Source organism: Gnatocerus cornutus, chromosome 6 (assembly GCF_029298725.1).
Source record: "Gnatocerus cornutus isolate USDA-ARS CGAHR chromosome 6, icGnaCorn1.1, whole genome shotgun sequence".
NCBI lineage: Eukaryota > Metazoa > Arthropoda > Insecta > Coleoptera > Tenebrionidae > Gnatocerus > Gnatocerus cornutus.
Genome location: NC_142238.1, coordinates 17,719,905 through 17,730,041, shown reverse-complemented (window position 1 = coordinate 17,730,041; position 10,137 = coordinate 17,719,905). Strand labels below are relative to the sequence as shown.

At 36.9% G+C, this 10,137-nt stretch overlaps 4 protein-coding genes across 4 annotated transcripts; 1 reads left to right on the top strand and 3 right to left on the bottom strand.

The window, feature by feature from the left end:
* Window positions 1-108: 108 nt before the first annotated feature.
* On the bottom strand, window positions 109-804 carry LOC148173564 (uncharacterized). The gene is made up of 4 exons (XM_088039893.1): window positions 684-804; window positions 528-622; window positions 260-476; window positions 109-208 (listed from the first exon to the last, which is right to left on the bottom strand). Exons 1-4 carry the CDS (start codon window positions 802-804, stop codon window positions 159-161), a joined length of 483 nt encoding a protein of 160 aa, XP_087896019.1. The 3' UTR covers window positions 109-158.
* LOC148173563 (glutamate receptor ionotropic, kainate 2-like) lies at window positions 449-3,514 on the top strand. Its single transcript, XM_088038193.1, has 10 exons — window positions 449-533; window positions 597-1,273; window positions 1,317-1,571; window positions 1,612-1,833; window positions 1,880-2,086; window positions 2,134-2,495; window positions 2,542-2,740; window positions 2,790-3,015; window positions 3,063-3,178; window positions 3,226-3,514. The coding sequence occupies exons 1-10, from the start codon at window positions 449-451 to the stop codon at window positions 3,469-3,471; spliced, it is 2,595 nt and encodes an 864-aa protein (XP_087894319.1). The 3' UTR covers window positions 3,472-3,514.
* Window positions 3,515-6,852: 3,338 nt separating this feature from the next.
* LOC148173562 (protein takeout-like) lies at window positions 6,853-8,219 on the bottom strand. Its single transcript, XM_088038898.1, has 7 exons — window positions 8,116-8,219; window positions 7,774-7,848; window positions 7,632-7,724; window positions 7,453-7,588; window positions 7,281-7,408; window positions 7,085-7,234; window positions 6,853-7,041 (listed from the first exon to the last, which is right to left on the bottom strand). Exons 2-7 carry the CDS (start codon window positions 7,829-7,831, stop codon window positions 6,896-6,898), a joined length of 711 nt encoding a protein of 236 aa, XP_087895024.1. The 5' UTR covers window positions 7,832-7,848; window positions 8,116-8,219; the 3' UTR covers window positions 6,853-6,895.
* A 670-nt stretch (window positions 8,220-8,889) lies between these two features.
* On the bottom strand, window positions 8,890-9,967 carry LOC148173561 (circadian clock-controlled protein daywake-like). Its single transcript, XM_088039285.1, has 5 exons — window positions 9,857-9,967; window positions 9,572-9,803; window positions 9,390-9,523; window positions 9,194-9,340; window positions 8,890-9,151 (listed from the first exon to the last, which is right to left on the bottom strand). The coding sequence occupies exons 1-5, from the start codon at window positions 9,951-9,953 to the stop codon at window positions 9,000-9,002; spliced, it is 762 nt and encodes a 253-aa protein (XP_087895411.1). The 5' UTR covers window positions 9,954-9,967; the 3' UTR covers window positions 8,890-8,999.
* Window positions 9,968-10,137: the final 170 nt, after the last annotated feature.

The following is a 10,137-nucleotide window of genomic DNA, read 5'->3' as shown; positions in this document are numbered from 1 at the left end:
AAATAAAATACAGGAATAAGAACATCAAACTCATTGATCCCAATGACTCTAATAAAAGAAATCAAGGCTACAATTTCCTCATTTCTGTTTGATTTATGCGAGCGCGTGGACAAAGCGTCAAATTTTAACCAGTCTCAGTTAAAAATACAAATCTGATGTTATTTTAGAGAATCAGCCATAAAGTAAAACACCAGATGTTGCCGGCTAGCTGAAAATCTTTCAATAAACAAAAAACCTCTTCGTTTTCTTTACCACCAACAATTTCCTTTTTCGCTCTTTAATCCCACGTTATGATTAATTAAAGTCCCTCCTCCTCCAATTGGAATCACACCGCAACATCGATCACAGAACACACTCCATCTAAAAATATCAGAAGTCGAGTTCATGGAACTCCTACAGCGCACAAATCCGTGATATTTTCCACAAAAATGAACCAAATTCGCTGAAAATGTTTGCTTCAGTGTCACTGCACACTTCTGTGATGTGGTTTTTTATACTGGGTGCATCGGGCGATGTCTCGGAGTTGCAGATAGGTGAGGAATTTCCGCAAATTGTGATTTTTTAAAATTGAGTATTATTGGTTGTATAATTTTTAGGTGGAGTGTTCCATCATGAGGACGATCTGAAGGCTTTCTATTTCGCCACGAGACTGGTAAACCAAAAGTCTGCAATTCAGCTGGTGCCTAAGGGTTTTCTAATCCCTGAACACGACACGTTTAATAGTGTAAGGAAAGTGTGCAATCTTTTAAAGACTGGAGTTGTGGGGATTTTCGGACCGAGCTCTGTGCACTCTTCGGCGTACATCCAAGGATTGTTAGATAAGAAAGAGATTCCACACATTGAGACTCATTGGGATCGGGATCTTGTTCGCCACAGCTGCTCGCTTAATCTTCATCCACATCCTTCCATTCTTACACAGGCGTTTTTGGATATCGTTCATGACTGGGGGTGGACAAGCATGGTTTATATTTATGACAACGAGGAGGGTTTATCCAGATTTAGCCAGTTCCTTTCTTCATTTACAAAATGGGTGATAATAAAGAAGTTGAATGTCGACAAATTTAACACTTATAGAGCCACACTGACTGAGATTAAAAAGACAGGAGAGACAAACTTTATCCTAGACTGCTCCATTGATGTCTTGGCGGTGGTACTTCGACAAGCGCAACAAGTGGGGATGATGACAGAACGTCACAGTTATATTATCACAAATTTAGATCTCCAAACGATGGACTTGACACCTTTTCAATTTTCTGGGACTAATATCACAGCGGTAAGATCAAAGTTTTGATCAATTTGATGTTAGTTCTTTGTAGTTTAGAGTGATTAATCCCAGCGATGAAGGCGTCATCGACCTGGCGCAAATCATCAATGGCCACAACGATGGGGTGCCTCCTGGATGGGGTTTACAAATGAAAACCGCTCTTATTCTAGACGCGGTCCAACTTTTTTATGACGCTATTGTTGATCTTAGTTTGTATGAACAAGTCGTCATCAAAAGTCATCCGCTCCGGTGCAACGGGACAAAGAATTGGAACAGGGGCCACACTATCGTCAACTATATGAAAGGAGTAAACTTCTTGAAAGTGTTCGATTTAATCGAAGCCTTAGAAAAGTCTTTTAGGGTACACAGGAATCGTGCACTTTGATCTGGAGGGATTTCGACGGGATTTTGTTTTGGATATCTTAGAGCTTACTTCGGAGGGCTTGGCGAAGATTGGCTCCTGGTATTCGAATATTGGAGTATTTGTTAACAGAGTTCCAAAGTTAGGGGAGGCGGTATTGGAGGACAATAGTTTGGCTAATAAAACTTTTAATGTCATAATTTGTTTGGTAAGTGTTGATTTGTTAAAGTGTTGGTATCATTTGATATCTTCAGACGACGCCTTATGGCATGTTGAAAGAGACGTCAACGCCTTTGACTGGTAACGATCGCTTTGAAGGCTTCGGAGTCGATTTAATCGACGAACTGTCAAAAATGTTGGGTTTTAACTACACCATTATAGTACAAGAGGATGGTGCCAATGGTAACTTAAACGCCACTACCAACGAATGGAACGGGTTGATTGGAGCCATCATCTCTGGGGTACCCAGTCAGACATCGAATTCTTTAATTTTCGTTTTTTTTCTTAGAGGGCACATCTTGGTATCACTGATTTGACGGTAACCGCAGAAAGAGAGAGGGCCGTGGATTTTACCCTCCAGTTTATGAATTTGGGAATTAAAATTCTGTACAAAAAACCTGAGCCGGTACCTCCGAGTCTCTTCATGTTTGTTTCTCCGTTTTCTTACACTGTTTGGATTTTGCTTATAATAACATATTTTGTTGTTTCGATGTGCTTTTTCGTCATGGGACGCCTGTCACCAAGCGAATGGACAAATCCGTTTCCGTGTGTCGAAGAACCGGAGTACCTCATCAACCAATTTAGTATAAGAAACAGTTTGTGGTTTACTATCGGGAGTTTGATGCAGCAAGGAACTGAAATAGCCCCAATGTGAGTATCCTCAAGTTCTCAACAACTCATTCTGGTTTGTTTCTAGAGGAATTTCCACAAGAACTGGCGCTGGGATTTGGTGGTTTTTCACTTTGATCATAGTTTCGTCGTACACCGCAAACTTGGCGGCGTTTTTGACCGTTGAAACTTTAGTTACACCTTTCAGTAACGTGAAGGAGTTGTCAGAACAGACTGAAATTAAATACGGGGCACAAGCAGGGGGCGCCACTGCCAATTTTTTTAAGGTAGTTAAAATTGTAATTTTGTTTTTCAATTATTATGGGAATTTTTTAGAACTTTGGAAACGACAGCGTGCGTGCCAAAATCTGGCACTACATGTTAACACACAGCGAAGACATGACTGACAGCAACGACCAGGGCGTGCAACGCACTAAAAAAGAAAACTACGCTTTCTTCATGGAGTCCACAACCATTGAATACGTCGTGGAACGTTACTGCTCTTTAGCCAGTGTGGGCCCTCCTTTAGATGACAAAGGTTACGCCATCGCTATGAAAAAAAGTATGTCTAGTCTTAGTGATGAAGAAACTTAACATAAAAAATTGCAGATTCGTCGTACAGAAACGACTTAAGCGCTGGTATTTTAAAATTGCAAGAAACTGGTAGAATTGCAGCTTTGAAAGAAAAGTGGTGGAAGGAAAAACGAGGAGCCGGTAATTGCGGGGTATGACTTTTATTTTTATCTTCTTCAAACTAAATTCAGTTCTTTAGGCGCAAGGTGAAGAAAGCGCAGCCACTCCTCTCAATCTTCAGAACGTCGGTGGCGTCTTTCTGGTGCTTTTTGTCGGTACAATTCTAGCTTTCTTTATTTCGTTCGTTGAACTAGGATTCCGAGTGTATAAAAGGACGAAGAGTACCGGCACTTTCAAGGAGGAGTTTCGGAAAGAAATGAAGTTCTTTATTAAGTTTAAGGAAAATGTGAAAAGCTTGACTGAACAGGAGGGGGAATTTGAGTGAATGGGACCAAGGTTCAATGTTTAATAGTAGCAATAAAAACGAAAAGTTATTTGGTGTCTGTTAAATGTTTTTTCGACTTTGCCGCTTTAATAGGTCTATTAGAGTCCTCAATTTGGAATCGTTTATAGGTATAGTCTGTCCAACGAATAAATAGATGACAGTTTTCTAACCAAATCTGCGCGATAAAAACTAGTACCAACAACCGCCAAATTTAAAATAGTTGTCATGATGCTAATTTCAAAATTCATTATTTTTACTAAATTTACTGCTATAAAAATGGCTCCTATTACTTGATTATAGAAAGGGAATTAACAAACTAACTAATTCGGTGTTTTGTCATTAATTTGGTAACGTAGAGAAAACCTCAAAAACCCTCAATTTTTACACACTTTAAAGCTGTGTGTCAGGTAAGTCCTTATGCCAGGAAATCGAAAGGCACACAAAACTTTATTAGCAGTCCAGTTGTTACAAATCTTTCATTATCAACATTCTAATTAGGAAACTTCGGTCAAGTTGACCAACAGATCTTGAATCTACTCATCATGAAACTTGCAAAAGACAATTTGCACAAGAGAAAAACCGAAAAACTAGTAATTAGACACCATTTTACCAACAAAACTCAAGGAACAGTGCAAAAAGTGGATCTTAAAGTGGTCAAGAATGACAAATGCCAGTGAATGTCAAATCATTGACAAATTTCTAAAAAAGACGGGAAGGCGTAGTTGCATTACCAACTTAAATCGAGATTAATATCCCCAAAAAGACGAAAAATTCTAGAGTATTTCAAGTTGCCATGTTTCATGCCATACAATTCAAATCATCCTAAAGTCCGTTTTTTTATTAAAAAACCACCAACACCGCACTCTCCCACCACTTTACAACCGGCAACGTCGTCGATGGTGACTTTTTGGTGATAAAATCAAATAGGTTATAGTTTATCCGGCGAGAGATTGGGATATTTCGACAGTTGACATATAGGTTGGTAGCAAATTATGCTACAAAATACACTAAAAACACTAAATTCCTACGCGAAATGGGTTGACAGGGTTGTCAGTAACTGGGGTTATTTTGTTATTTTAAATTTAGCGCGTTTGGTACACTTTTTATCGCGTAGATTTAGTGACTTTTCTGTCATTCAATCTCTCACCGTACAAACTATAGCTGCCTAATTGACAATTTGATTACACAAAACGGCTTTTCAGGCTGTGCCGAGTCTTTTCACTATTAAATCATTTGATTTGCAATCCAACAGGCTGTATAGTATATCCGGTGAGAGATTGGGAGATTTCGACAGTTGACATATAGGTTGGCAGCAAATTATGCTACAAAATACACTAAAAACACTAAATTCCTACGCGAAATGGGTTGACGGAGTTGTCAGTAACTGGGGTTATTTTGTTGTTTTAAATTTCGCGCGTATTTTACTTTTTATTGCGTAGATTTAGTGACTTTTCTGTCATTCAAACTCTCACTGTACGAACTATAAAAAAGAAACGTTTTTAACGGAAACACTGCCAAATTTTCAGAAATGTCAAAAATTTGACAACTATTTTCTCACCAAAAATCTCCCTAGGCAACGTTGCCGGTTGTAATGCAGGGGAAATTTTAAAAAAAAAAACGGACTTTATTTACTCGCTGGATTTACTACAAAGTCCGTTTTTTTTAAACTACCAACACCGCACTCTCCTAATACTTTACAACCGGCAACGTCGTCGATGGTGACTTTTTGGTGATAAAATCAAATAGGTTAGTTGCGCAATTGACAATTTGATTACACAAAACGGCCTTTCAAGCTGTGCCGAGTTTTTTCACAATTAAATCTTTTGATTTGGAATCCAACAGGCTGTAAAAGAAACGTTTTTAACGGAAACACTGCCTAATTTTTAGAAAAGAAATGTCAAAAATTTGACAATTATTTTCTCACCAAGAAATCTCCCTAGGCAACGTTGCCGGTTGTAACACAGGGGAAGATTGCGGTGTTGGTGGTTTAAAAAAAAACGGACTTTATCAATAAGAGAACTCAAAGTAGGAAATTTTGCGTTTTAAGAATTCGAAAAAATAGTATAAAGGACTTTTTTCATAATGGCATTGGTGCACTCGTCCCATACAAAACGAGCCGTAGGCAAAAACCGAGAACTCGTGCACCAAATTGGCCATTATTAAAACACGTTCTTTAATATACTATTTTTTTCCGGGACAATTATGTCGCTTTTAATTCAGTTAGTGGCATACGGGAAATACACAATATGATGAAGTTTTTAGAGTTCGTGCGTAGTAAAACCCTGTGTAAAATGCGAAATTTTAATTCCATTTGATTCCGTTATTAATTTATTGACGAGCACTTTTTTATTAACACGTGAAATTCAGCGTTAAATGCGCACCAATAAGTTGAGTTTTGCTTCAGAAATAAACTAGAAATCCATCGAATTAGGTTTAAGAGTTTTCTCGGAACGAAAACGACGGTTATTGCCTTTGAGTTTACATAATTTAAAAAATAAACTCGAAATCTACCAAATATCTTAGATCGGTAAGTCACATATATAGTTTACAAGTGGCGGTCAAAAAAACAAAAAATCAATTTTTTACAACGTTTAAATGGGATTTTTTTTTCAAAAAATTGACCAGCGAATTTATGCAAGAGAGCATTGAGTAAAAAAATTGCGAGAAAAACGATGGCCTGAACCCCATCTTTCTATCTTGGTTCCGGGACACAAAATATTCCGGAGCATCAAAAATTCTGGGTTCTTGCGACAACCTAAAACTTCAAACGCTTCTAATTTGGTTATTTGTTGACGTACGTAAAAAAATTAAGTTTGCTCCGTAAATGAGCAAGTTATCGACCGAATTTAAATTAGAAGCCTTGAAAGTAACCTTCTAAATTGAAAAAAAAAATTGAATTCGGTATATGTTAGGCCGAATTCTAAACTAAAAAATTGAGGAAAAAACGATTTTACAAATCGTATCTTTCTATCTTTCGTAGTTCTGGAGATACCAAGCAGTAAATATTCCGAAGCTTAAAAAATTTTGTTTTCTCTTTTAATTCGGTTATTTATTGACTTACATTAAAAATTTGCACAGTATTGTATTCTGCGTTAACTGAGCACTAATTCTTTGAGTTTGCATTACAAATAAATAAGATATTGACCGAATTAGGTTGCAGAGGGTCTTTTAGGGGTCATCACTTCTTTAATGCAAAAATGATATTTAATACAATTGAATTATCCATCAATCGAAAGAGTAGCTCGAGATCTATCAACTTTACGAGAAGCGGTAACAAAAAAAAATCGTTAAAATCGCTATTTTTCAAAAAAATCGACTATTAAATTTTGAATATCTGAGAGCAACCTAACCCAAAACGACGCAAGAATTCAAACAAACGTATGAATATAATTTTTGTTTATTAGCAATAATAATACAATTTTGGTTAAAAGATCTCGTTTTCTGGAACCTTTTCTAGAATATTCGAAACAATGGACTCGATGATAGTCCCCACGGTTTCTTTGATGGGAGCTCCGACGTCCTTCAACACATCCTGCCAGTTCTCATTCAGAATATTGTTGATTTCCGAACCTAAAACTGCAATAAACAAAGCGAAAAAAAACTTAATACGTACCAATTTGGTCACTCCCTGTAACTAAATTTTCGAAATTGAAATAAGCTCTTTGTAGCGAGAAATCCACGACTGGTTTTCCAAACTTCATGAAGGTTTCACCGTTCTTTGTAACTCTGGTTAGTTGAGATTTGACATGGTAATCTCCACCGACTGAAAAAAAAAATTGCAAAAGTGTCTATGAAAAAATTAGTCGTACCTCCGGTAATGTTGGCAGGACCTTCTCCTTTGAGCGTCAGGAATAACACCTGGCCGTTGATATTGTGGGTACCTATAATGTTCAAATTTTCGATGTGGAAGGTGGCCTCAAAGGTATCATGCCCTATACTAAAAAATGGCTTAGCTGTGGGAATATTTTGAAAAATTCTTACTCAATATTCTTAGCTACGATGTTTTTAAGTCCGTTGATCTTCACGTCTGTGAGAGTAATTTTGAAGTTGCTCTGCTCTACTTCGATCAGCGGTAGTCGCAAAGGGTCCAACTTTGGTATTCCCAGATTTTTATCCCCTGAAAGCTCTTTTTGTTCAGTGTTCTTTAAAGATTTATTTACCTTTAACAATATACGGGATGGCTTCGTTAGCATGTTGAACTGAGCACTTTTTAAAATCGGGGCTTTTGATATCACAGCGTTTGATGTAGCTCGCTGTAAAATACTTCTTGTACTATAAAATATTTAAGTTTGCAGTACTTACGCAACTTTTGTTGTGCCGTCACCGCCGCACATAGCGCCGCCACAAAAAGGTATCTCATCTTTCAACAAATTAACTCTGTGGAGTAGTAAAAATGAACGTCTTTTATAGTTGTTGCGAATGCAAGTTTTACGGTTTTATTTTTAATACCGGAACTCCTTTGTAAGGTTATTATAATTAGACATTGTATGAAGAGGAAAATTTTGTTAATTATTCTTTGTGTCTCTTAAAAAAAGTGATTATTTTTGCGGAGGAAATTTAAATATAAATGAGCTATTATTTGGCATGATTTATGATTGTTTTAAATATTTGGACAGGGCGTCAAAATTTCTTATTTAACCTTACCTCGAGTTCTAGTCTAAGAAGCTGGTCACGGTCAACTGCGAGTTCTTTTATTTCGATCGCACTATAAATTCGAGGTGTTCAATCGTTTTAATTAGCACATATTAATGTTTAAAAAACACGTGCAGATCTTTTATACAAGTTTTTGCAAATCTTCTGAGAAAAGTGGAGAAAAAACCGATTCGGGATTTTGTCATTAATATTTATTCAGTTAGGGGAAATCTTACATAAGTCCCGATTGTTTTTCTGAAATCTTTTCTATTTATTTTCAGGTTTTTTATCAGTGTTATTTATCTCTTCGAGATGTTTGCGAACCCAAAATGTGGAACTTTCCATCATGCAAGGCGATACAAACCGACCTTGGCAGAATACCACCGTAGTTGTCGGCAATAGAATATTCTGTTTTCGAAGTGTTAATGTCCAGTGAATTAAAATTGCAGTTAATCTCCATAAGATTGTTTTTTATGCCTCGTGGTGTTGAAAATTGATTTACTAAGTTGTTGTTTTCCATGGTTGCAAGTCAATTTTCATTTAGTTCTAATGCATTAAAAAAAATTGTGTGAAAAATTACAAGCAATCCTTGCTAGATTCAGTTTGTAATTTGCATAATACATTATCAAAAATTTCCGTCATTAATTTCTTAATCGGCGGAGACTTTGGAATAGAAGCTACTAGAATAACTATTAAAATTGCATTTCCAATATTTAAAATGCAAATATGTAATTTCTCTCTCTCCAATTTTACTTTGCCACAACGCCTAAAGCAGAACGCTCAGAATTAAAAATAACATTTTATTTTACAACGTCGTAAAAACACTAATTGTTAACAATTAAATAAGCAATAATAAAATTAACGATCACACTTCGCTTATGTTATCACGGGCCGGATCACGCCAGAAAGATCTGATTATATGGAACTCTCTCGAAAACGCTACTGGCGATATTCATGCAAATTTTCCCAATCGTGTCCCCAATAACGTTATCAAAATCTTTGAAGACTTCTTGCCAGTTGTCATTGAGGAATTTCGAGGTTTCTCGACCTGCAAAAAAAATTAGATGCGTAATCAAAAGAGTGATCTTACCTATCGTTTTGTCGCTGAAGAGATTTTCGAGTTCAAACTTGGCGTCTTTTAACGCGAGAGTCAACTCGTTTTTACCAATCTTGATGAACTCCTGGTCGCTTTTCATCACGAGATCGTAATGGAACATGAAAGTGTAGTTACCATTATCTGGAAAAAAATGTTAAAATCGCGTTAAAAACACCAGGGTTGGTCTTACAGGCTCGGACGGTTCCAGGACCGTCTGCCCGGAACGGAATGATGAGAAGTCTTCCATCGGTGTGGAAATCTCCATTTAAGACAATTTCGGGTATGTGTATGATCACTTTGACTTGTTGTTTTTCCAAGTTCACACTAAAAAAATAAATAAAATCTCTAGTTGATTAGATTGGGAAGACTCACTGGAAGTCAATGAGCTCCGCTTTGTCCAATCCAAGAACCTCAACATCGGAGATGTTTAACTGGAACTCTGCTCGGTTTTCGAGTTGCACGAAAGGGAGTTTCAGTGGTGATAATGGTAGCAGTCGGAGCGATTTTTCACCAGCGACCAAGTGCTTGATGGCTTCTTGTCCGTTTTTCAGTCCACACCGGTCCAAATTCGGGTCATTTTGCTTGCATAATTTAATGTATTTAGCTGAAAGAACACTGTTTATTGCTCTGTGTTATTATTAGAGACCGTTTACTCACGAAGAACGGCGGCGTCGGTTAAAACCGAGAACCCCGCAAAGAAGAGCGCATAAATATACATCTTGCAATTTTTTCTCACATCTAAAATGAAAACCATACTTTTATACCACGTTTTGCTAACCTTAAGTGACGTCACCGGAACTTCTCTTCTAAATTCAAATCGATTTTATTAGAATGGCATTCAAGTCTTGGATCAACACAATTAATAATTCATGCAAATATTTTTTCTCTCAGTTTAACCTTCTCTGATCTTACATTTTATTGTTCAATGTAGATATTTG

Coding starts and splice junctions, on each gene's coding strand:
- LOC148173562 (XM_088038898.1), bottom strand. CDS start 7,831: ATGAGATACCTTTTTGTGGCGGCGCTATGTGCGGCGGTGACGGCACAA. Junction 7,409..7,452: donor ATCGTAGCTAAGAATATTGA/GTAAGAATTTTT, acceptor GCCATTTTTTAG/TATAGGGCATGATACCTTTG. Junction 7,235..7,280: donor TCCTGCCAACATTACCGGAG/GTACGACTAATT, acceptor TTTTTTTTTCAG/TCGGTGGAGATTACCATGTC.
- LOC148173564 (XM_088039893.1), bottom strand. CDS start 804: ATGTACGCCGAAGAGTGCACAGAGCTCGGTCCGAAAATCCCCACAACT. Junction 623..683: donor AGGGATTAGAAAACCCTTAG/GCACCAGCTGAA, acceptor GAAAGCCTTCAG/ATCGTCCTCATGATGGAACA. Junction 477..527: donor CGGAAATTCCTCACCTATCT/GCAACTCCGAGA, acceptor ACCACATCACAG/AAGTGTGCAGTGACACTGAA.
- LOC148173563 (XM_088038193.1), top strand. CDS start 449: ATGTTTGCTTCAGTGTCACTGCACACTTCTGTGATGTGGTTTTTTATA. Junction 1,274..1,316: donor CTGGGACTAATATCACAGCG/GTAAGATCAAAG, acceptor AGTTCTTTGTAG/TTTAGAGTGATTAATCCCAG. Junction 3,179..3,225: donor GAGGAGCCGGTAATTGCGGG/GTATGACTTTTA, acceptor TCAGTTCTTTAG/GCGCAAGGTGAAGAAAGCGC.
- LOC148173561 (XM_088039285.1), bottom strand. CDS start 9,953: ATGGTTTTCATTTTAGATGTGAGAAAAAATTGCAAGATGTATATTTAT. Junction 9,524..9,571: donor GCGGAGCTCATTGACTTCCA/GTGAGTCTTCCC, acceptor TTATTTTTTTAG/TGTGAACTTGGAAAAACAAC. Junction 9,341..9,389: donor TCCTGGAACCGTCCGAGCCT/GTAAGACCAACC, acceptor ATTTTTTTCCAG/ATAATGGTAACTACACTTTC.